Source organism: Hyperoodon ampullatus, assembly GCF_949752795.1.
Source record: "Hyperoodon ampullatus genome assembly, chromosome: 4".
NCBI classification, from domain to species: Eukaryota; Metazoa; Chordata; class Mammalia; order Artiodactyla; family Ziphiidae; genus Hyperoodon; species Hyperoodon ampullatus.
In genome coordinates this window covers 60,357,922-60,384,002 of record NC_136917.1, presented here as the reverse complement: position 1 = coordinate 60,384,002, position 26,081 = coordinate 60,357,922, and the positions used below count along the sequence as shown (strand labels likewise).

Genomic DNA, 26,081 nt, shown 5'->3' with positions numbered 1-26,081 from the left:
TTCCCACCAGCAACATATGAGTATTCCAATTTCTTCACATCCTGGCCAATACTTGTTATTGTCTTTTTTATAATAGTCACGCTAGTGGGTGTGAAGTGGTGTCTCACTGTGGTTTTTTTTTTTTTTTTTTTTTTTTTGCAGTACACAGGCCTCTCACTGTTGTGGCCTCTCCCGTTGCAGAGCACAGGCTCTGGACGCACAGGGTCAGCGGCCATGGTTCACGGGCCCAGCCACTCTGCGGCATGTGGGATCTTCCCACACCGGGGCACGAACCCGCGCCCCCTGCATCGGCAGGCGGACTCTCAACCACTGCGCCACCAGGGAAGCCCCTCACTGTGGTTTTGATTTGCATTTTCCTGATGGCTAATGATGTTGAACATCCTTTCATGTGCTTATTGGCCATTTGTATATCTTTTTGAAGAATTGTCTATTCAAATTCTTTGCCCAGTTTTTAATTGGTTTATCTTTCCATTGCTGAGTTGTAAGAATTCTTTATATATTCTGGATGCTAAATCCTTATCAGATATATAATTTGCAAATATGTTCTCCCATTCTGTGGGTTGTCTCTTCACTTTCTTGATGGTATCATTTGAAGGATAAAAGTTTTAAATTTTGATGAAGTCCAATTTGCCTTCTTTTTTTTGTCAATGACTGATTTTTGCAAAGATTCAAAAAGTAGTCCCCTTGTGTCAACTCAGGACAGTACTGAAAGGCTATCCCAGCTCCAGAGTTCCCCAGGTGATGGACTGAGGCCTCTGCTGCAACTGCATTATAGTTCAACTCTCCCTCTGCCTCTTACTGCTTCCCTCTCTCCTTCACGGGGCTTATAGCTAAGAGCACTTGCCAAAAACATTCTGCATGAATATCTCAGCATTTAGGAGTATGTTTTGGGGATAATACTTCCAATGTTTTCCCACTGACCTCAAGAAAGAGAATTACCTCCTCCCCATGGTTTCAAGTCCTTTGTGACATGGCTCCTACCCACCTCTCCAGCCCATTCTTGCGTGTTCCCCTTACGCTCTGTGATCCAGCCATACTGAACTACTTATGCTTTCTCAGAAAGGCCATCTCTGTAGCCTCTGGGCCTCTACACTTGCTATTCCTTCTTCCTCCCTCCCCCACACCTCCATCTATCCTTTCACCTGGCTATCATCCATCATCCATTCAAAGTAGAACCTTAGCTGCCCATCACTTCCACCAGGATGATTTCCCTGACCCTTCTGGGTACATCCACAGGCCCCTTTACTCACCCCACCCTTATGCGTACCACACTGATTCTAATGCCTTCTTTATTACTTTGTCTGCATGACCAACATGAACCCCACAAGGGCAGGGACCCTCTCATTTAGCCCCTGGTGTAGAGCCTAACATCCAAGAAGAGCTCAGTAGACATGCATTGAATGAATAAATACGTATTGAATACATACAAAGTACAGAAGCAGCACAGAGAATGCAGTGAGTAACTAGGGACTGTCTCATGAAGGGACAGGGAAGCTCCTGCACAGGGTTCAGAGGGCACAGGAGCCCCCAGGCCAACAGTGGGAGGGCTCCAGTGAAGCCACTCCAGAGTCTGCAGCCCACTGGGCATCCCTGTATTGTGTAGTCAGCACCACAGCAGACACCAGTTCTCTTGCTCATCCTGCCGTCTCTACCGGGGCCTCCTGAATCCCCCCAGGGCAAGCCCTCCTGCATTCACAGGATCCCGGTGCCTAGCATTTTCACAAGTCCACACAAAAAAATTCTACTAGAAGCTGCTAGAAATCAAACCACCCTTTCTGAGACATTTATAAAACCTCCTCTGGCTGCCTGGAGAGGGTTTTATGGGTTGCCTTATCAGGGTACTGCAGAAGTCACAGGCACCAGGACTGACCATTCTTTAGTTAATCATTCAATAAGAGGCTGGGGAACATTAAAATGACGGTTCTGTGCCTGAAAAATACATTTGGAATGCTCTCTGTAGCCTCAGCCTTTCCCCCACCAGATCCCCTCCTCTCAGGTCCAGGCTGCAGCTTGAAGGTGAAGATGAGGCCCAGAACCAGAGGAAGGCCCTCAAGGGGACCACTAACTCCCAAGAGTACAGGCTCCCTCCAGACTGGGGTGCAATGCCTGTCTGTCCTTGACTTCAGAGGGCCTGCAGCTGGGCCTGGTTTTATTACCAGGGTCCCCCTGCTAGCAGTTGGTGGGCATGGGTTTAAACCCACACTGTCCAGCTCAGAGCCTTAGCTCTTAACCACTATGCTACATTGTCAAACTCTACTTTGCGACTAGATCATCCAGTTCTTCCATGGCCCTCTCCATGCTGCCACACAACCTCCTCATAGGTTCAGGGAAGGCCCAGGCCTCTCCAGCTCAGATAGGACCCCTCCCACTCCATGGCCAGGGCTGAAGCAGAAGCCTCACTTGGCGAGAACAGCCCTAGGACAGCCCCTTGGCAGCCAGACTGTGCACATCATTTTCTTGACCTCCTTTAACTTAGCACAGCTCAGACACCACTCGATGGGCCACCATTAAATGTGAGGATGTCCTGGAGTACAGGACGACAAGGGAGTTGGGGAAATGCCTCCAAAAAGCCAACACCAAATCTCACCCACCTCCACCTCCCAGTTTGCGGCTCAGAAAGACTTACGGTGCTGCACACATGGGTCATTCTTGAGATAAACGTCATAGATCTTGCAGCTGACAGGCCTCCTCAATCAGAGCTTCAGGAAAGCATCCACGGCTGTTAAAGGAGCTGTCCCTAAAGCCTCAGCGACAGGCTCCTAAAGGTCTCCATTGTTTAGAATGTCTCATTCATCCTGCAAGAGGGACATCCGCCCTTGATGCCAACACAGCAAGGAAGATGGCTGAGTGAGGCTGGAGAGGAAGACTTCCCCACCCATCCCTGTCCCAGAGCCCCACTCTGTACCTCCTCAGCAGATGCCAAGCACACAGGGAGCATCATTATCCCTCACTGACAAGGGGCCCTGCATATGGTCAGTATCCAGCCAAACTAACTACAGGGACAGATGCTAGACTATGGACCAAAATGATGTGTACTTTGGATCCAAGAAGGCTGACCCCTGGAGAGGGAGCCACATGGCACTTGGAGTCAGAAGGCTAATAGGAGCCTTGACTGGGGCCAACATTGCTAATTACCCACCTAATGTCCATTCTCCCCTTCTTTTTCCCAGGCAGAACTCTGAGTTTGTTTGGAGCAGCAATGTGCTCAGTTAAAAGCATTCATCTCCTCTGACTCTCTCGCAGCTGGTGGCACCGCAAGGAATTCTGTTAGGAGTTTCTGGAAAGGTTTTATTTTCCTATTACAGGTAGTGCTCCTTCTGCCTCCCCCTCCCTTCTTTTTCATGCCTTTTGCAGATGTGAAAACAGCTGTGAAGCCTCTATCTTGCAACATGCTAAGGATGGAAGAGCAGAAAGACAGAAGGACCTAGGGTCCCAATGACACCATGGAACTGCTTGTGCCAGCTCTGGAATGCTTACCTGTAGACTTGTGGTTATCTGGGTAAAAAACCCACTCTTTGGTTAAAGCCACTATTGTCATTTTGCTGTCACACGGAGCCAAACACAATCTTGGTGATAAAGTCCAAGCCCTTACTGACTGGGAATTTGAATGAGTCGCTTCACCTATTTCTAGCCTCAGTTTCCCCATCTGTATAAAGGGAACAATGAGAGTAATAACTGCTACCACTAATAAACCACCCACTATGTGCAGGCACCATGCAGTGTTTCAAATGCCCCACCCACTGCATCGAGAAAGTGACCATCGTATATAATAGGTAGAGACACGCTGCACAAAATACCTGCCTTGGCTACCTCACTGAGCTTTTTTGAGAATCAAATGAGACCACGTTTGAAATTCCTTAGCAATAAAGAGTTATACAAGTGCCTACTAAATCCCACATTCTCTGCAGTCGGTGGGATCAAATCCAGGGAGATGCTCTACTCCTGGAGCAGGAAGTAAACTCATGAGACAAGCCCCCATCACCACCCAGAGGAAAGGAGAAAACAAAAGGGATTGAAACACAGTTGTGTCAAATAGAAAGAAGCCACATGGTTGCCGGGTGAAAGCAGGCCCCAAGTGCATGGCTTCCCTTAGGGACCTCCTTCAGAAATTAAGCCCTGGATGAATCCCCAGCCCAGACAAGACCCTGGGCAGAGAACTTGCCTCCTTTCTCATGTCTGTCTTCCCTCTGCTCATATGCCTGGTGTGGTGATCGCATGCAGTCAGGATGTTCTCTGCGCTGTCACTGCAGAGATTAGGTTTCTCATTCCAGAGATTGTTCTGCCGGGCCCAGCCTCCCCAAGGCCCTGAGTGGCTGCCTTCTACGTTTTAGGGTCTTCTCATGCAGTCTTCTACATAAGCTCACAAAATTGAGGGCACTGTTGCTGAGAGGCAAAGAGACCGGCTCAAAACCACAAGACCGCCTGACTGAGGTCACATTTGAACCTGCATCTCCGGACTCGGAAGCTTCTGATCTGAAGCTCTAGGCTGACCTGTCTCCTGTCACTTAAAGAAATAACACTGGCTCTGTCTGGCTTGCTCTAGCTCTCTGCCTATGTATTTCTATATGAGTGGCACCTTGACTGCTACGGGTGCATCTCTGTGTGTGTGTGTGTGTGTGTGTGTGTGTGTGTGTGTGTGTCTTGCTCATTGTGTTTCTGTCTCCCTCTGATTCTGTCTCTGCGTGTCTCAGTCTCTCTCTCTTGGTCTCTGTCTCTCTTGCTTTGTGTGCATCTCACACCCTTTCCCCAGGTCTCTGTAAGCTTGTCCCTCTCTGGGTGCATGTGTTTCTCTGTCCTCCCCACCCCCACCCCCCACTAGCACATCATACAGTACCTGCTGTTTACCAACTGTGTCCCTCATGGAACTCCAACCTCCAGGTCCACAGGGACCATCTACTTTGTTGGCAGTTGCATTTCAAGTACCCACCACAATGTGCAGCGTAGATGCTGAATGTATTTCTGTTGAATGAATAACTGTTTGTTGAACATACTGTGAAGGGAGAATAAAAGGTCCCCAACCCTGGAAAGATGGGGGGAGGGTCTCTCAGAGGCAGCTGGGAACTGAGAATAGGAAGGGAAGGAAAACAAAGGGAAGGAAAGAGGTCTAAAGCCAACTTTTCCAGTCCTTACAAAACTCAGTTAGAGGACTCGTCAAACCATCTTGATCATGCGTGATTACTGGCAGGGCCCAGTGGCCTAAGAGCTTAAAAACATGTGGGGCATAGTCGTCCAAAACTACTTCCACGGAAGATGTGGGTTTGGAACCTAGCTCCCCACTGTCACTTGGCCTCCTGAGCCTCATCTCCTCCCCGGTCAGGTGGGAGCAAGAACAAGACCCTGCAAGTAGAGTAAATGCTCCCACGGATACAAGAGCCCTCTGTTTACAGATGAGGAACAGAGCTCCAGAGAGGGGGAGGGGTTCCCTGCAGGCCACACAGCTGTGAACAAGGCCTCCTCCCACGGGAGGCCGGGGTAGGACTCAGACACCTGAGGAGGGGTTGGGCCCTCCATCCACCTGGGAGTTTGGAGCAGCCCTCGAAGCCACAGTGACCACAGGACAGGAGTCTCAGAAAGACCAGGCCCACTGCAACAGGACCACCTCTCCTCTGTCCACCCCAGAAAGGGTGGTGGCTCTCAAGCTTGCGGTCACTCCCTTTCCTCAGCCCCAGCACAACCTCAGGTGCAGGCAGGCAGACAGGCAGCTCCAGGCGGGCCCTGGAGCCTCCGCTGGCCTCCTGGGGGACCCGGCTCTGCCTCAGGTGCTCTGGCCTGTCTGCAGCTCCAAGCCCCAGTCCCCACATCTGCAAACACAGGGGCTGGAGTGGACGATGTCGAGGGTCCCAGCCAGGTGCCCCACCCCCTGGGCCCTGATATAGAGCATTACAGGGAAAGCCGCCTGGGCAGAAAGGAATGGCCAGTGGGGGACGCAGACTGCTCAGAGAAAACCTCATGAGGCAGGCAGAAACAACAGATTTCATACCAAAATAGACTAGCTAAGTAGGGTCGAAAGACCCTATTTGTAAACTGTAGAAGAATAAGTTGGTAGAAAAACCACCAAATATGATTTCACTCTGGAACTTCTGGGTAAGGTAAGGGGAAACCAGGCCAAAGGGTCAAGGGGAGGGCAAGGTGTGTGTGCTTGGGCAAGCACTCATTTGCTCATCTGTCCCTCCCCAGGGCCCTCACAGCGGGGGTGACAAGGTCCCAAGTGGGTGGGCCCACGGCAGGGTGGCGGCGGAGCAGGTCTCCGGCCTGGCGCTGGGCTCTGCCTCACTGCCTGTCCTGGAGGGCCAGACACTGGCAACCTCCTCACTCTAGAATGTGCCCATGAGGTACAGCCCCTCTGGGATCAGGTGTGCCACAGTTCAACAATCAGCCTCAGCAGGAGGATGGGGACTGCATCGCTTCTCAAGGTTATGTATGACGATGAGCCAGTTAATTAGGCCCTGAGATCCTGCGAATTGGGCACCATCTGCCTCTATGAGGTGTTGTGGGCATTAAAGCACAGGGCCTGGTGCGTGGTAAGTGCACAATAAACGCTAGCCACTGTGATGACGGAAACAAGTGCATCCTAAGCCCTCTTCTCAGGCTGATTCTCAAACTCAGTCGTGAGCCAAAAGAGCTAGTAATTTCCATCTGGGTCTGCTCCACTGCTCACTTATAACACACCCTCAGACAAACGGATTCACCTCTCTGGGCCTCCTCTGTCCCAGTACGGATGCAATGAATAGTGGTTACTGCTACCATCACCACGGTAACAAACGTGATTATTTGCCAATAGTGTAAGATTGGGACATTGTTGGTCCAACTGGCCTGAAAACTTGGGCTTCAGTATTCTTCTTGAGCCAAGTTTGCACTTCCCAGCGACCCTTAGGGCCTCCCTCTCCTTGGTGCTTCTCAGCATGCCCTGCTCCCATCATCACCGCCTCACTGCTGGAGTGAGACGGCTAAGGACACAGACTCTGGAGTGCAACCAATATCCTGCAGCACTGCTACCATAGGCAAGTTGCTTAACCCCTGTGCATCTCACATCTTCATCTGTAAAACAAAGATAATAATAGTAACTCAGAAGACCATGATAAGGATTAAATGTATTGTTATAAGTAAAGCACTTAGAAGAATGCTGGCACATAGTAAACACTCAATAAATGTTAGCTATTATTATTATTTCATATGTGTTGATATTTTATAAGTCAGCATATTTAATAGTTGTATATATTTAATAAATGTAATTAATATTTGCATTTTTAATGGTTCAAACATAACAACATATCTATAAAAATCTCTAGGTATTGTAACAAACTTTTATTTATTTATTTATTTATTTATTTATTTATTTGCGGTACGCGGGCCTCTCACTGTTGTGGCCTCTCCCGTTGCGAAGCACAGGCTCCGGACGTGCAGGCTCAGCGGCCACGGCCATGGCTCACGGGCCCAGCCACTCCGCGGCATGTGGGATCTTCCCGGACCGGGGCACGAACCCATGTCCCCTGCATCGGCAGACGGACTTTCAACCACTGCGCCACCAGGGAAGCCCTGTGACAAACTTTTAAAAGTCAATGTTTAGTTACAGCCAAATCTCTACCTCCTCCTCCCATGCCGGGACCATCTCACCCACCTCACGGTGATCACCAGGCAGTTGTCCACACAACCGAACACACACTGGAGAGACTGGCCTCTCTGGGCCTCACTGAAGATCTTTGTGAGTCTGGCACTGTGTCAGATAATAGAGACCAAAGGAACCCAGACTCTGTCCAGCAGATCTCGAAGAGAAAATCTTTTGAATCTGAAGACATGCAGGAGTTAAGTCTGCCCTTTTCATGTCTGAGACCGAGTAAAGAGACTGGACTATAGGAATGAAATACTGAGAAAGGTTCTCACAGTTCAGCTTTTATTAAAGTTAAAGGAACATAAAGTATGGGAACCTAGAACACAATTCCTGTTAAAAGAATACATGTGAGGAACTGTTTCTTCAGCTAGCACTGTAACTGATGGAGCACGTGACAAGCCTTCTTTTACAAACTCTGTGCTCCCTACCGTCCAAGCAGAGACCCCCAGATCAAGGACCCGACCTACGCAGTGTGGTGTACAGGGTGTCAGGGATCAAGTCTGCCTGCCTATGGACAACCACATGGACATGGCACCCACACAGACATACAAATTCAGTGTCTTGAATTTTCTTTCAAAGAAAGTATTTTACACATCACATACGAATTAAACAAGAAGTCCAACAAGGGTCCTTATTGCCACTAAAAAGGGGGGGAAATAATTTGAAATCTCATAACCAAAGGCAAGAGCACTGCACTAGGGCACTTTGTTGCTCCAAATGCCACTGTCCCATGCATTACTGCCTTGGCAGATGCTGTAGCTACAAGTCACTGAGCCCCATGATGGAGGCTGCACAGGGGCTCTGAGGTTGTGATTATCCACTAGAGAAGAGGCCTCAGGCACTCCCAAACGTCAGAAGTGCTGCTGGCTCTCCTGCTTGGTCAGTAGATACACAGCACAGCTGAATATGAGGGGCTTAGGACTCTAAATAGTGCAAACACTTAAAAAAAAACAAAAAACACATTCCAACCTCCTTGCTTCTCCAGGCAAACAGAGAACCTCCAGCTAACTGGATTATGAATTTGCTCAACTTCCCAATTTGATCTGTCAAGGTGCAAATGGGGAGCGAGCATGGAGGCAATTCAAATGGCACCTGTCCCAATAATAATAAAAATAAAGATTTTAAAAAATGAGACTAATTGGCAGATAAATACACAAAACAGAGCCTGGAGTGTAGACACAGCTCAAGAAACAAGTAAGCTGTAAGTGTAGGTATGAACATCTGCAAAGCACATGCCGATCACATTCTTAGTGGGAATCACGAGGAGTGACGCCTCTTTTAAAGTTCATCGACAAGATGCTTCCAAAAGGGACATCATCCAGCAGCAAAAGCCTTAAGCCTGAAGCTCCGAAGAACAAGGAGACAGAAAAGAATGAAGACTAGTCAGCTCGATCTAGGAAAACTCCCGGGACTATGCCCTGAAGGGCAGGCCTTTCCCTGGGCTTCTCCATGCCACAGCATGCCAGGCTCCATGCCAGGCCATGAGAGATGCCAGGAGATGGGCCAACCAGACTCCCCCCTGCCTCACCCTACCAAAAACAGACTCCAAAAAAAGCAGATAGGCAACATAGATGTGTAAGTGCTGAGTCAGGCTTAATGTTAGTCCCTAAACAATTCAATAAACACCAGTGATTGTGTTTTTTCAGCAATCTCCCTTGAATGTGGTGTAAGAAAGAAGCTTCCAAGTCAACCTGGAGCTACTGAAGTTTGGGGAGAGTGAGAAACAAAGGGAAGATAGCTACAGGCATGGACGATGTTTGAGAGTGAGTGATGCATAGAACATAACATTTCATTATCATGGACAATAAAAAGCAATTCAAATATCGTGAAAAATTACTTTATAAAAATATCTACATTAAAACTTTAGCCTGAAAGCTGCAGCTTCAGTTTTATAAAAAGGCAATCTTTGAAAGGATCTGGCTCAAGAATATACAAACATTATACAACAGATATCAAAGTAAGACAGCTCAAAAAGCATCTTAGGGGATATTGCAACTGGTCTGTCATGAAATAGAATTAAGTATTCTTATTGCATAGCAGAAAATGAGGTCACTTTCATTTGCATAATACTGCAACTTATTAGATGGAGAGATGCCATTGAGTACTTATGAGAAAGAACTTTGGAATTCAGAGTCTGACTTCTCTGTTGTCCAAATCAGAATCCAAGTGGTGTCTAAGCTGCTTCTAACCTTGGGCTGCAATTCCATTTCATCGCTGTGATCAGACTTCAGATATCCCACTGGCAAAGCTGCATTCACAAGCAGGTGTGGCCACCAGAAGAGGGGATGCAGGGGGGTTCACCTACCACATGACGAGCACAGACTTGAAAATAAGTCTGTTGTGCCCACTGTGGAGAGAGAATTGTACCTGGTGATAAAGGGGCAGCAGGTTTTGGATGGCATCTGTGGGCAGCTAGAGCAGATTGGCTATTTGGTGATGACGTACCAGTGTTCTAGTCCCCGTGAGAAAGGACACACGTGGCTAAAACGAACATGGCCTCAGCAGCACTACCAGCAGGGGCAGTGCTTCCTGGGAAGGGAGACGTGAGGTGGGGTCAATAGCAAAAATCCAAAAGCAGGAAAAACAGCTGGCTAGCTCTCAGGGAGGGGATCCTTTCTGGGAAGATGACACACAAATAGCCTCCCCCCACATAAGCATGATAAGCCTGGAAGTTCAGCTTCCAGGTGTTGGGGGGGAACTTCACCTTTCGTCTGAAATCAGGAGCTGTGTGATGGCACACATCAGACCCCAACCTCATCCTCCCCCCACCACACACACACACCCTGAAACAAAGTCCCAAACCTTCCTCAGAGAGGAAGAACATGAACAGAAAGAGCATTCCATCAGCTTCCGATCCAGAGGCAGGCAGAGCTTTGAGACCACAGTCACCTCCATGCCAGGTAAGAGCAGAACAAACCAGCTAACAGCGTGTCTTGATCTCTTTGGAGCTCTTCTTCCAGGTCCACCAAAGCTGGATATTTCAGCCTCTGCCCAAGGTTACTAAAAATTCTAGGTACCTTGGTATTCTCCAAATGTCTCACTGAAATAACATCTGCTCAACATCAGAAGATGTTTCCCCTTCAGGGGAGTTGAGTGGTTCACGCACAATAAATATACAGTAAATACACAAAGTGTCCAACTCGCTGGGGAAAATCCTGGGTTTATAACTTCAGGGTGAAGTGGGGAGAATGACAGTCTCCTATAAAATCTGCTTGGAAGTTGCCCAGTTGTATGAGAAGTCCAACATCAGAGTTCATAAAGCCCCTTGGCTCCCTAAAGGTGGACCTTGACATCAGGAAGGGTAAATTCCAGCCCCCAAGTTGTGAGACTCTTCTCCAGACACAAGACTTCCCCTCCTCATGCTGGAAATTCCAATATAAGCAACTTGCTAGTTCAGTAACAGTACAGCTTTAAGGTTCTTTTTTTTTTTTAATGCAAATGACTCCCTGAGCCCTCAAATACCCTCCTCCGGATGCCTGAAGTTCTGTCATTAATCATTTTTACCCGTGAATTAGCAAAGCTTTCATCAAGCTCCTCTCTCAAAATCCAAGTACTCCTGAGAGAGATCACACATTCAGGGCCCACCACCATGTCCTCCCTCACGGGGGAAGCTAGGAGGGGGATGTTCTGAGGATTGGTGAGAGGGTACAGGCCTGGAATGGGGGAAGAGCACAAGGCAAAGAAGACAAGGATGTGAGACAGACTGGACCGACTGCCGAGGGCCAGGCCCAGGGTGCCAAGTATACATGCCTTTGAAGTCATCCATATCCGTGTAAATCACACGGGACCCCATCCAGTGCAGGGACAAACCTATCTTTGGGTTTGGAGGTATGGTGACCTTTTACTTAGCCTCCAAACCAGAACACTTTTGAGAGTAAAACGGGATGCTCTGAAAAATTAAACCTGGATAATAAGTATAAACAGGGACTGTCCTATCCCAGGAAAACTCAGAAGTAGGATCCTCTCTGGGACCACTATGGACAAGGACTGAAGCCTTACCACTTTGTTTTCTTGTGTTTTTGTTTTTCATGTATTTTTTCCTCCAGTGTGTTACTCAGTGCTTCTCTGAAGAGCTAGTTTTCCCAGCTGAAGAGACACAAAATCTCCCAAACCTGGAATCCTTGACCTCAAAGACCAGTAGCCCAGAGACTAGGCAGTTCTGATAAGAAGTTCCAGGAGGAGAGCCCAAGGAAGAGCACCCAGCTGAGGGGCTAGAGAACCTGTGGTCCTAGTTCTAGCACACAGAGGACATGGGGCAGCTTCGAGAACACCCCACTCTTCTGCAGACAATGCCAGTAGTCTAGGTTGGTGCATGGGCCTGGTCATTTCTGGACATTCCCGGTATGTCCAACTGCACTTCCAGTAGACAGCAGCTCTAGTAGTCTCAAGGTCCTCATGGGGTAAATCCATAAGAGAGGTTTCTGTGATTTGATTTTTAGCACAGCGGAAGGATCAGTAGTATAGAAATGGAGCAGACCATCACCACCCCCCAATTTAGTGAATCACCACGTTCTGCACACACACACACACACACACACACACACAGGTTCCAGGTTCTCTGATGTCCCTGTAGAAACACACAAAAGAACGTTCAAAGGTGCAGCCGGAGCTATCAGGAACCCACTGCTCAGGGCAGAGGACGAAACACCTTGCGGGAGCAGGAGGTGGGTCACTGTCTTCCCACCCTGACGACACTGCCAAGTTGGAGGAGGGTGGCCCCCGCTCCTCTGCAGACTTTGGCAGCGAGTGGCCCCCAGCCAGCGTGGTCCCACTGTGCCGAGTCACAGGCAGCACCCCTCCCTTCCTCCACCTCCTGGCAGCGGGAGTTGGGGTCACAAGGGCTTGTGAATCACAGCAACACCTAAGATGAAAGGGGGAGAAAGTTACCATCTTAGCTTCTCCGAACTTATTCAGAGTCACAAGGAGTTCATGACCCACAACATCCCAAGCCATAGCCAAGGGAAATGGGCATGATTTGTACCCAAATACTGAAGGGCCTGTGGACTCAGGCTGCCAGCAGCTGGCTGTCTCCCGCTCTAACAGCCAAGTCTCCACAAGATGTTTAAACACAGAGCACAGTCCCTCAACACCACAGGTGAGTGATCTCACCCCGCATCATCACACCGACTCACATCATATCGTAGTGACTCCCCTTCCCAACCCCAGCACTCACTGTAATTGACACTCAGCACCCGCACTGGAAACCTCACAGCTCTAAATCTGTATCACTTTAAGAGAAGTGATGAGTGATACATGTCTCCTTTTAGAAGACACTGAAATGAAGTAGAAAGAACAATAGACTGACTTCATGGCAGCAAGAACAACTGAACTCCCATCCTAGCTCTGCCACCAGTCAAGCTGCATTGTGGCTTCAGGCAAGTCCATGTACCTCTTCAGGCTCCATTCCCATATATTCAATGTCATCTAACTGAAAGACCCCTCCAATGCTAAATTCTATACTTGGATAAACATTCTCGACATGTCTGTATGTGTTACTGTTTTGGCCAGGTTGAACCATACTCAACAGCTAACTTATGAGCCTAAAATCTTGCTTGTAATGGGTTACAGTTATGCAGCAGATACTATAGGCTGATTCATCCAACATCCCTTCTGCTTGCTGTCCTCTGCTATAGAGACCAGCAAGTTATGAGCTCAGCTTCCCAGACTACTTCGCAGCTGGAGGTGCTATGTGACCCAATCCTGGCCCATGAGATTGTAACTACAAGTCTGCCAGTGCTGCAACTTTGGTTTTCTTCCTCGTCCTGCCTGGAAGAAGCTCACGCAAGGTGCAAGGGGCAGCAGCAGCAGCTATTCATAAAGCTGGCAGAACAGAAAACACAAGAGAAAACTGATTCTTCAATGACACTCTGAGGCACCAGGCCAGCCCTGGACTCCTTTCTGCCTGGGGCAAATACATACATACAAAAAAAGATACTTCCTTATCTAAGCAAGTATTTGTCAGTTTTTCTGGTACCTGCAGCTGAACCAAATTCTAACTTATAGTTAAGGTGTAACTAGGAGCCTTATTTTAACATATTACCACCACTATCAAATCTTCTGGTTGAAGATGAGATTGAGGGAACATTGCTAAGAGAAAGCCCAGGACACCCCAATGATGACATTCTGCTAAGACATGCATTTCATGTTAATTCCTGGATAAAGCCACAGACATAAAAGATTAGAAGTGGAGAGAACCCAAGTCCTCAGACCCAGATGTGCTGCCTGACCTTGAGAACATCTTGCCTGCACCTGAGGCTCCTCTTTCTCAAGGGAGCCTGTCTTTAAAAAGCAGGCTCCTGTATTGCTTTTTATATAAACTTTCTCTTCTGATTCTAAAAATAAAATATTCTCATTATGGAAATTTTGGAAAACACAGAAGAACACCAAGAAAAAGAACTTTAATCCCTACATAAAAAGAGAATCACCATTATCTTTTCTGGAATATTTCCTGGCTTACTAATAATAACCACAATCATTGACTGAGTGGTTTCTACGTGCCAGGCAGGCACTGTGCTAAGTGCTTTCCATGTATTATCACATTTCATTCTCACAACAGCCCTAAGAGGCTTGATATGATTTTATTCTCATTTTACAAATGAGAAAACAGAGGTTCAGTCAGACTGACTACCTTGCCCAGACTTCCAGGGCTAGTGGCAGAGCTGGGACTCAAATTCAGATATGACTCCAGTATCCATTTCTGTAAGCAGGAGCTACTCTAACCCCCATGACCCAGGACTGCTCGACTGAGCTCACGCGGTACATACATTTTGCATCATCCTTTTCTCAACCAGTCTGTCACAAACATCTTCTCATATTAAAAACACGTCCACTGTATAAATATTCCACAACTTATTTAGCTATTTCCCTCATGTCAGACATTAATTCTCAGTTTTTTGCTCCAATAAATAACTTTGTCCATAAATCTTTGCATTTTAGGCCATATCCATAGATTCTAAGATAAGAGATTCACTCAGTCAATGGGTTTGAACACAAATCACACCTCTGCTCATCTCCTTCCCACCTACTTATGGGGTGGGCAAACAGTAAAGAAATGGACATGAAATATTCAGCACTTACACAAAATTCTAACTACTCACACCTGCACCTTCCCCTCTCATTAAGGCTCACGTGGAGCCAAGTTGGGATCGCTCACTGGCCTCACTGCCTCATACAGGAAAATGCCCTGTACTTCCCACTTCAGCTTTGGAGAGAAAATGACAGTGCTGGTTTTTAATAATTAACCATGAGAACGGAATCACTCTAGGACCAAAATGCCTCTAAACTCTTTTCTATTTAGTTGAGAAAAATCCTAAATGAGAAAAAAATTTTTAAATAAGTTCATTAATTGAAGCCTTGGGCAGACAGAATGCAATACAAACCCCTTTAAGCCTGCATGGTATAATCTTCCTTCGCACTGAAATCCAAACAAGATGGAAAACAGAATAAGAATACCATTGGAGTTATGATGGAGATTATACATGATAATGGTCATAAATACTTAGGATGATGCCTGCCACATTGTCCATGCTCAATAAATAAATGTTAGCTCTAATTCTTCCAGTTTCTGGAGAACCAAATACAAGGAGCTGAGTTCTTGGGTTGGCCAAAGAGTTCCTTCAGTTTCCAAGTTAAATAAAAGATACATTTTTCATTTTTACCAAGAACTTTATTGAACAACGTATTCACCATTTTGTTCCACTACCTTCTGACATTTTTCACACAACTTCATAATTCCACCTTCTCAAAACCTTGTATCTTTTGAGCAAAGAACTATTCCAGGTGCCTTTTACAGTCTTCCAGGAAATTGAATTTTTTTCCATTAAGAGAATTTTGTAAAGACCTAAATAAATGGAAATCCGAAGGTGCAATGTCTGGTGAATATAGCCGATGAATCGGAATTTCCCAGCCAAGCTGTAACAGTTTTTGCCTGGTCACCAAAGAAACAGGCGGTCTTGCATTATCCTCATGGAAGATTATGCATTTTGTGTTGACTAATTCCGGACACTTTTCATCGAGTGCTGCTTTCAGTTGGTCTAATTGGGAGCAGTACTTGTGGGAATTAATTGTTCGGTTTTCCAGAAGGAGCTCATAATATAGGACTCCCTTCCAATCCCACCACATACACAACATCACCTTCTTCGGATGAAGACCGGCCTTTGGTGTGGTTGGTGGTGTTCATTTCGCTTGCCCCACAATCTCTTCCGTTCCACATTATTGTACAGTATCCACTTTTCATCACCCATCACTATTTGTTTTAAAAACAGAATGTTTTTGTTATGTTTAAGTAGAGAATCGCACGCGGAAATACGATCAAGAAGGGTTTTTTTCCGCTTAATTTATGTGGAACCCAAACATCAAAGCGATTTACATAACCAAGCTGGTGCAAATGATTTTCAGCACTTGATTTGGGTATTTTGAGTATGTCAGCTATCTCCCACGTGGTATAACATTGCTTGTTCTCAGTTAATGTCTCAATTTGATTGCTATCAGCTTCAACTGGTCTACCCGGTCATGGAGCATTGTCCAGTGAGAAATCCCCAGCACGAAACTTCGCAAACCACTTTTGACACATTCGATGAGTCACAGCACCTTCTCCATACACTGCACAAATCTTTTTTTGTGTTTCAGTTGTGTTTTTACCTTTCTTGAAATAATAAAGCATAACATGCCAAAAATGTTGTTTTTCTTCCATCAATATTATAAAATGGCTACATAAAAATTCACCAATTTTGATAAGTTTTTTTAAAACTACACGCTGATACGACAGCTGTCACAATACAATCTAACAAAATTGTTTCAAATGATATTAAAGACAATTAAGTGCTACTAGAGCCATCTTATGGGGAAAAAACGAACAAACTTTTTGGCCAAACCAATATCTCATAGATATCTATGTTTGCTTGTCTCCCTATAGACCCTCAACCTCAGCCCCACTGACTCTGATCCTGTCCCCCACACCTCATCAAAACCATCACACACCCCACCAGGAATAAGCCTCTACAGCCGCCTCATTCCTCCCTCTTCCCTCTAGCCTCTTGCTTGGAATGCTTTTTCCCCCAACCCTGAGCTAGAGTAGCACAAAAGGCATGGGCCTGGGACTCAGACCTGGGTTTGAATGCTGACTTTGACATTTTTTTTAGCCACATGGTCTTAGGCAGATTACTTAAACATTCCAAACCTCCGTTTCATCATCTATAAAATGGAATGGAGTCTCATTCAACCAGAGGGTTGTTGAAAAGACAAGAGTGTATGTATACACTGTACCACAGACTGCTTTGTGGCCCAGGGAGTGGGCACCTGGCAAAGGGCAGCTACCTCTATGACTGTGACCCACCCTCAAAGTTTAATCAGGCTCCACCTCTTCCAGGAAGTGTTCCCTGACTCTGCCAGTTCTCGCATGTCATGTCCTAAAGCCTGTGCAGTACATTTCATTTAGAACTTACATGTACATCATCTTGTATTTCCTATTTTTGTAGGCAGGTCTTATCTTTCCAATTTAATTTCTGGAAAGCAAGAACTGTATCTTATTCAACCTAGGGGCCCAGCACAAAACAAATCAGGAAGGGCAATGAAATTCTAAAACCTCTTAGGACAACTCAGATCAGTCGGAAGTGGCTCCCTGGAACACTGTGTCAAGAAGAATTCTACGGCTACATTCAGCTTCGCTGGGGAAAAGAGTGCTAATTATGGGTATCTGTCGTGGGCACAGAATGAAGGAGTGGTGACATGTGACAATCATCTGCCATGCCTGAAGGAGGCACTCAGCCCCAAGTTAAGCAAGCTAACCTAGCCCCCACCTGCCCCACCCCACCTGGGCCCCAGGATGGGGGTGGAGCACACTGACCTGCGTAGCTCCGCCCTGTGCTCATGTTGCTTGGCAGCAGCGTCCACTTGTCAGCAACAGGATTGTAGTACTCCACCGAAGCCAGGTTACAGGATCCATCATCCCCTCCAACCACATACAGGAGCCCATTCACTGCACAGACCCCTGGGAATCAAACAGAGGCCAGAGAAGGCATGACAGCAGGAGCAGCAAGGGGATGGGCCAGAGACAAGTCTGGATTGCCCTGGAGGCGCTCTTCCTCCCCTTCCTGCTAGAATAACAGACAATTGGCTCCTAGGGTTTAAGTTTGCTCAAGGGACGAACACACAACAGCCACTGGGATCTGAGGATCCCCCTTCCTAACAAGGTCATGTCTCTGACGAGGGAGCTTTCACAACGACATAGCCCCACAGATATTCCCTGCCCTTGACCCTATAAATAGGCAGAGCACTGTAGGTACAGACCCCATTCTACTGCAGCATTGCCCACTGGTGCATGCAGGCCTCCCACGCCCAGTCTGAGCTACGTGTGGAAGGAGACAACTCAGGGGATTTCACGTACACTACTTCTACTCTGCTTGTTAGCTGTTCCCTGATAAACCATTTTATCCACACTGTGGGGCACTAATGGTTGTGTCTGTGATCCCTTTACACAATTGGGGTCTGAATCCACATACAGTTCCCAGGGAAAAGGTTTCCTACCCACCCTGATCTCAGAGTGAGCTGGTTTGGAGGCACGGTCTCATGTAGCAGGGACTCAAGAGTAGGAAAATGTAAGTACTGCTCATCAAGATTTAAAAGGCTGTAGTCCAATATACTGTGTATTTTTTCAAAATTAGACTCAGGGATTAACGATGCTCAAAAAGTAGTAATTATCAGTGTTGGTGAACATACTCTCAAATACTGGTGAGTATAAAATGCATCACCGGGCTTCCCTGGTGGCGCAGTGGTTGAGAGTCCGCCTGCTGATGCAGAGGACACGGGTTCGTGCCCCGGTCTGGGAAGATCCCACATGCTGCGGAGCGGCTGGGCCGGTGAGCCATGGCCGCTGAGCCTGCGCATCCGGAGCCTGTGCTCCGCAACGGGAGAGGCCGCAACAGTGAGAGGCCCGCGTACCGCAAAAAAAAAAAAAAAAACCAAACAAACAAAAAAAACAAATAAAATGCATCACCTTCCTGGGTGGTGTCAAAAGTACATATACTCCCTCTGATTCAAAAGTTTCACTTCTGGCCTTTTATTCTAAAGAAATAATTTTAAATGTGTGCATTAATTAGCTATAAAGACTATTTATAATAACCAAAGCATTACTTAGAGAAAAGATGGAAATGACCTAAAAGTCCAATAGTAGCTTGGTTATTTAAATTATGTTATAGCCATTTAGAATAATATTATGTAAATATGTTTAGTGTTATAATAAGATATTCATAAAAGATTGTAAAGTGGATTAAAAAGGCAGGTTATAAACCAGTATTACAGTATGATTCCATTTTTGTTATAAAAAATAGAAATATCTATATGTGAATGTGTATATACACATGCATTTACATCTAAACCTAATTCTTGAATTAGCTGCTTGAAGGTTCTATAATTCCTCACTCGTGTGGCTCAAGGTCAAATGCCAGGTTATATCACAGCAGGCTTAGACAATGAGCAAATTAATAAACTCCCCTCTTTTTCTTGTTTACGCTTTCAACAGTCAGCTGCAAATGGGTTTAGCAAGCAGGTAATTTGAGTATAAAGGAAATAAGTCTGCCTGAAAGTCACCTGCTTGTATTTCCAGCCTGGGAAATTGGGCTAAGCCAACACTATTACAGAGTAAGAAGGCATAAAGCAAGATATACCAACATAGGACACACCCATAGGGCAAAGTTCTAAAAGGAAATGGTTTAATAGGGGTGTCAGGCTCCAGGCATAAAAAACCTAAACACTCTAAGGAAAATCATTCCTACAGGAAGGAAAAGGGGAAGGGAAGGGAAGGGAAGGGAAGGAGAGACAGAAAATACAAAGAAGGGAATAGGGAAAGTGGCCCTATTGGAGAATGGATCACGAATCCTTCCATGGATACCCCTGAAAGGAGGGAAATTGGTTTCTGGTGGGAGGTGAGAGGTTCTCATAGCCAGACACTGGCAAAGAAAAGACAGAACCAAGTGTGATTGTCTGACACTGTCCACACAGCCCTATGTTTAGCTACCCAGCAAAGCCACTGGGCCGGGGGCACAGATGGCAACCAGAGGCTCTTCTGGGTCTGTGTCCATCTATGTGCAGTGAAAGTCATCATCCTTCACTGGGAGGGCAGGAACCCTCTGCATCTAAGAGGGGGCCCTGTGAGGTGCCCCGTGGCTAGCTTTGTGTGTTCCAAGCGCTCCCTTGCCCAGCAAATGGACACTCCCTACTCAGTGTACAAGCTCAGCCCCAGGCCCTGGGAGCCTCTCCTCTCTGCCTCTCTTTTAGAGCTAGTGTTTGCAGGGAGAAAACACCCACAACCTCCCCCGGAAGGAGAGAAGGAGGGAGCAGTCATATTACCTGCATTGCGCCGGCACATGTTCATGTCTGCCACCTGCTTCCAGGTGTTTGTTCCAGGATCATAAACCTCGACACTCTTCCTCACCAAGGGCCCATCGTGCCCACCTGTGGCATACAGCTGCCCGCTGAGGACCCCAACCCCTGAAAGGCAGAGCACAGAGTCCCAGCCTCAGGCTGGCTGCAGCAACCAGAAACCAGGAGGCCTGGTGTCCAGTCCTGGACAGCCATCACCGGCAGGGTGACGGGGGAGTGCTGTTTTGTCTCCCTGGAACTCAGGTTCCTCGTCTATAAAACAAATATAATGACACCTACCTGCCTCATAAAATCAACTTGAAAACCACCAAATATAAAGCAAATATAACCTCATTTCTATTCAGACACATAAAAATAAATATATATATAATATATATAGGTGTGTGTTTGTGTGTGCGTGTAGTAAAAAGGGTTGAAATGGAAACTACACAGCAGGTGTGCTGAGATCATTATTGCTGAGGCCTCCCTGCTTGTCTTGAAGCAGAAGCTATTCTTTCTGCCCCCGTGCTCTCCTCCCTAGATGGCAGAGGGGCACTGAATCACTCACGATGGTGGTAAGCCTGAGCTGAGGGCCAGGACTGCATCATTCACAGGTTTTAGCATAACCTTTTAACATCCTCTAATACAAGTCAAGGAAATAAAATCCAGAAAGTCCGAGTGCCTAAAAAGAGCAGCTGACGTGGTGGCCGGGACACCTGGGTTCTGGACCTGTGTCTAACCTGCCCGCCAGGTGGTGTTTCCCTTTCAGGGCCTCAGTATTCCAACTGCATAGTGAGGGAGCTGGACTAGATTGGTAGTTCCAGTGGACCACAGACTACTCCACTGCATGGACAGCTCAATTAGCTGGGGAATTTTTGAAAACACAGATTCCACAACCTCACTCCCAGAGACACTGGTCAGGAATCAGAAAAAGTACCTCAGGTGATTGGAATGTGCAGCCAGGTTTCAGACCCAAGGACTAGATTTCCAGAATATAAACTTCATATGGACAAGAAGCGTGTTTGTCTTATCATGACTGTTTCCCTGTGCGTGACGGTACGTAGTAGGTTCTCAACAAATACTGTCTGAATGACAAGATGTGTAAAATCCCACCAGCAATTATGCAGGTGTGCAAATGGCTCCTCGCAGTTGCCCTAAACTGACAGCAGATGGTGGTGGTGTATCGACAGTGGCTATCTTACGGACTTGAGTTAAATAAAATTCAGTGTGTTCCCAAGCTGCCTCACCTTCCTCACCTCCATGAGCAGGAGGAACTAGCACATTCTGGGACCCAGAAATGGCCTCTTTTCCTCACAGCCATCTGCTAGCACTGCCCACACCCTGCTGAGGAAGCAAGCAGCCTTCCAGGCATTCAGGGGCACCAGCGCCCTTCTGCAGCCTCCTCTGCCAATGCTCACACTGAGCTTTCCTGGACCTAGAGCCACAGGGGCCCCTGCTGCCAGGGTCTCTGGGTCTTTAGCCACCAAAGAACGCCTACCAGGACAAGTATGTGGGTTCCCAACTCCAGATGTGAGGCTTCTCCAAATCCTAGGGATGTGAAGCACTAAAGAAAAGCTGCCCTGGGAGCCTGAGGCCAGAGCACTGACAGTGACCTGAGGAAAGAACCCACCTCCGGGAGAGATACCACCCTTTAAATCAAGGTCACTGTGCCTCGTGAGAGGCATGAGCAGCCCCAGTGATCTCCACGCAGTGATAACCCCTGGGCAGCCTGACAGAGACAGAGCAGCAAGGCCTCCGAAGCCAGCTCCGTCCACAAGGTGAGCCTGAACTTTCTAAGGTGGGTCTGTGCTCGTGGCTCTGTCCGGAGCTGGCCCTCCACGCTTTATGCTGGAGGCACTCCTAGAAACAGCCACAGACCTCAGTGTGCTGCTCCACTCCCGCTGAGCTGTCCCTGCCTCCTTGGGCTTTGAACACTTTCTTGCACACCTCAAGTCACACACAGGATTTCCAGGAAATACAAAGAAGACTCTACCAGTACCGTAAACCAAAACTACTAAAAGAGCCCTATGATGGCAGGAGAACCAGAGGATCTGTGAATTGAACTGGGCCCTAGGGAACACCTATTGCAACCCACTCATTTCACATCTGAGGAATCAGAGGCCAAGACCACAGGGACATTCGAGCAGACCCAGAACCAAGATCCAGCCCTCCTGACTTCCATGCATTTGCGGCACGTTCAGGAAGGGCCAACCTGTTGGGATCAGCAGAGACGAGCTCCCTAAAAATAGCCTTCCAAACACAAATGTTTCTTAAATGGAATTATACAGCATTTTCTTTTCCAACCAGTGAGCATACAGTGGTTCTTGAAAAATATTAAAATAGCATAATTTTTCAGGAATACTAAGGAAGTGGTCATGTGTTTGGTTGTATAAAATGAGATCACAACTCAATCTTCAAAAATACAAAAAAAAAAAAAAAAGATAAAGTAATAACATGGTGGGGAAAAGCTCCCAGTTGTGGCTTCCCTTCCCAGAAGTCACATGGCCTTCCTGCCGGCCAGGTTGGTCATCAGTCACCACTCCCACAGGAACCGGGAGCAGAGAGCCAGTGCCCAGCCTGCAGCGCCTCCATCTGCCCTCCCAGACCCTTTCCTCTGGGCCCCTAGATGATGGGGCAGACAAAGCAGGGAAGAAGGGGCTGTTGCTCCACTTCCTGGAAAATCCCAAAGGACCACACAGCTCCTGGTCTTCCCACAGGAGGCGGAAGTGGGCCCCATGTGGGGATTTATTCTCCTCCCATGCAGGGGAGGGGGCTGAAGTGAAGAAAAGTTGGTGGGAGACATAAGTTTATCTCCAGATATTAACACTAATAGCTTGGCTTTCAGCCCCCAAGACAGAGACAGGCAAGTTTAGCTTTTCCAAGGAAGACTGGGACAGCCATGCTTGTCACACTACTTCATGAGAATGAGACTCTGATAATCTGGGGTCCAAAAAATCTAACTTCAAAATGCAACAAACCTGAGTAGGAATCACAACTCTGCCAGTGACTAATGATACGACCTTGGGCTAATTACTCAACCCCTGGTTGACTTACTTTCTAAATCTGTTAAGTGGAGTTACATCGTGTCTACCTTGCAGGGCTGTGAAGAGGATTAAATAAAATGAGGCATAGAAAGTGCTTATTAGGACAGCACCTGGCACATAGCAAGCTTCACTTTTCAAGAGGTGCAGACACCTCCAAAGAAATGGAAGAGATGACGATGAAGGGAATATGATCTCATCTGTTCTCTACCAAAGGGATCCCCCCGAGAAGGGTTAACTCCTAAGTGCTTGTGTCAGCTGCAAAGATGCAAGTGGGGTTATATACACTGGAAGGAGAGAAGAGGGAGGGAAAATAAGGTAGAATGTTAAGCTCTTGGCCTCCAGACCCACCTGTGAGATCAGACACAGCCTGCCCCCTGGCCTTCCCCCATCCCCCGTACCTGCACCGCTGCGACGAGTGCTCATGTCTGCCACGTATGTCCACTCATTGGTCGCTGGGTTGTACTGCTCCACGGTGCTCAGGCACTGGCGGGAAGCCCCATCATAACCCCCAACGGCATATAGTTTCCCTGGAACAGACAAAGTGGCTGAGGGTGGTGCTTCAGACTCGCATAGAACTGGAGCATGTCTGAAACTCCACTTGTAACCCACTGGGGCACCCTCACCTCCATCAGGGTTCAGGACCCCCTCCCCCAGGAAGACCACAACTTCCTCCCCAACCAGGGTAAGCATGCTTCACGACTCTGTCTCCTACTTCCTCTTAAGCCCTGAGTTCTTCCTCAAAGCAGTACTGACTGAACCGCTTTCTCAAAAAGCACCCCAAACACCCAGTGCAAAGCGATGGCCTGCTGTCACTGGGGCTCAACATATTCTTCCTAGTGAACTCATTAGATCTTCTCCAGTACACGGCACCAGAGAGATGGAAAGCTTGAGGGCCCCAGGTGCAGCCAGGCAGGCAGACTTTCTGGGTAAAGGCTCACAACAGCAGACAGAACAAATAAGGAACAATGTTCTCCAACAAGAACCCAAACATTGTCTCCTCCATGTTTTGTACTCTGTCCACAACCCGGGTAGGCAGAACGTGTGAATGGAGTGCTCTGTGTGCACTGTGGGCTGGGCTGGCTGGAATTTATCTGCAGACCCCCTTGCAATCTCTGAGCCATGCACAAGACCCCTGAAGCACCATCACCTATTTTAAAAATAAAATACCATAAACGGCTACCAAAGAGCAGCAGTTTGTTGAGGATGGCGGTGAGGGTGGGCAAGGAGGCAGGAAGTTGGTATCTGAATGACCTCAGAGAGAGATCCAAACATTTGGGTTTAACGTGTAGTCTTAGAATACAGTGGGAAGGTCTCGTGTGTGTGTGGTGTGTGTGTGGGGTGTGTGTGTGTGTGTGTGTGTTGGGTGTGAGTCTATGGGGTCCCACCTGGGGGTCTCAGTCCTATGGGGGACCCTGGAATTATAATAAGGATCTTAAACACTAGCTACAGACTCAATAAACACCACCAGATGCAAATCTACTTAACAGGGTTACTCAATCAAAAGGTTTTTTTGGTCACTATGTGCTTTCTTAATGGAGAGGTACCAAGAGTACAACCAGTATGTGAAAAATCTACAATCATTTTCAGCTAGAAAGAGATTCTCAGGCTCAGAACTATGTTGTACCATCAGGAGGTTTGCTGCATCAGATGTAAAATTATTTCTTCTTCTATCATTGAGCCTGGGTTTGTGTTCTGCCCCCACAGCCCTCTCAACCAGTCCTTTTAGAAGAAAGGGACACCTCCTCCTGACTCTGCCCTCACCTAAGCCAGAGGGCAAAATCCTGACTCAGAGCTCCTCCAGGACCCAGGCTACTCTCGTGGTGTGTGCTGGCTCAGAGGTAACCACCTGCCCAGCCAGTTGTCCATCACTAAGGACGAGACAGGCCTGGGGTGTGGAAGAGAAGAGAAGCTCCTGAGGGCAACCCCAGTCTCTGTAACACACGATCTCCGCTCTGCGGGGAGCTTCTGCCTAATCTCCCAGCCTCACTGTCCCTCTTCCTACGAAGAGATTCTTCAAGGCGGCCAGTAGCAGATGATCCTGATTTTCTTTCTTTTTTCCCCAGTGTTATTTAGGCTATGTAGCCATGGTAAGGAGACGATGAGAGGGAGGCGGGTTCTGTGCAGACAGTGCGGAGAGCTGTATCTTCAGGGCCACGGGGAAGGAGTGTCCACTTAAGATCCTCCCTGGACATTCTCACCAAAGCTGTCCATTGGACTCTGCTGCCCCAGGGTGACTCTCAGCCGAAAGAGCTTCAGATTCAGGTTGGACAAGATCAATAAATCCCCAGTCTGTCCTCCGGGTCAACAGGGTGTGCTACCACACAGCACTTCTACCACACAGCACTTCTGCCACACAGAACATGCTCGCAGAAGGCTCTGTCAAGGGGAGTATTTCAAATGAGTACCAGGAAGGTATCTCCTCTAACCCCCATCAACCATTCCAACTCTGCGTCAGCTGAAAAAATACCCACTCAAGGTTTCTCCTTTCAGGGATACGCTATTTTTAACCCCAACTCTATTGTTTGATATTCCTGGCTAAGGAAAAAGGGGGGAAATGGGAAGGTGGCTAGACAAAGCACTTGCATTTGGCAGACAAATCAACTTCTGTTCCAACGGGAGGATGAGATTGCAAGAAACAATTTTATCTCGGTAGGAGGACAAAAATCCTTGCACTCACTAAGGTGACTCATTCAGTATGTTAGAACAATATACTTTTAAATTAAAATTTAAACTACATAATACTGGTATGGACCAAGAAATGCAGCGAGATAAAAGAATCCTTATATTAATGTCTAACTCACCGCACATTACACTCTCCCCGAAGCACGTGTATGTGTTGTGTGTGCACATGACATAGAAAATGCCTGTGTACATGTGTGAATGCACAGATTTCCAGCTAAATTCCCACTTCAGGACAGGCTAATGAATCAGTGTTGTCCTGCAAAGTATAGCGTTTTAGTCCAAATAATACTCTATGCTTTAATACATTGAATTCATACATATTTCTAAAATGTCTCTCTATTAGCATTTGCTAATGGTCTGAGTTGGGAGTTAGAAGACCTGGGTTCAAG

General features: G+C 47.2%; 1 protein-coding gene across 2 annotated transcripts in view; it reads right to left on the bottom strand.

Annotated features, from left to right (window-relative positions):
* Positions 1–12,441: 12,441 nt before the first annotated feature.
* Positions 12,442–26,081, bottom strand: part of KLHL3 (kelch like family member 3) — a gene marked incomplete at both ends in the record, with an annotated part of 118,259 nt that continues 104,619 nt past the window's right edge. For both annotated transcript variants that reach the window (XM_079702357.1, XM_079702356.1), the window contains 4 exons: positions 12,442–12,470; positions 17,454–17,597; positions 19,955–20,095; positions 23,409–23,537. In XM_079702357.1, the coding sequence (XP_079558483.1) occupies positions 12,442–12,470; positions 17,454–17,597; positions 19,955–20,095; positions 23,409–23,537 (443 nt within the window). The remainder of the gene's footprint in view (positions 12,471–17,453; positions 17,598–19,954; positions 20,096–23,408; positions 23,538–26,081) is intronic.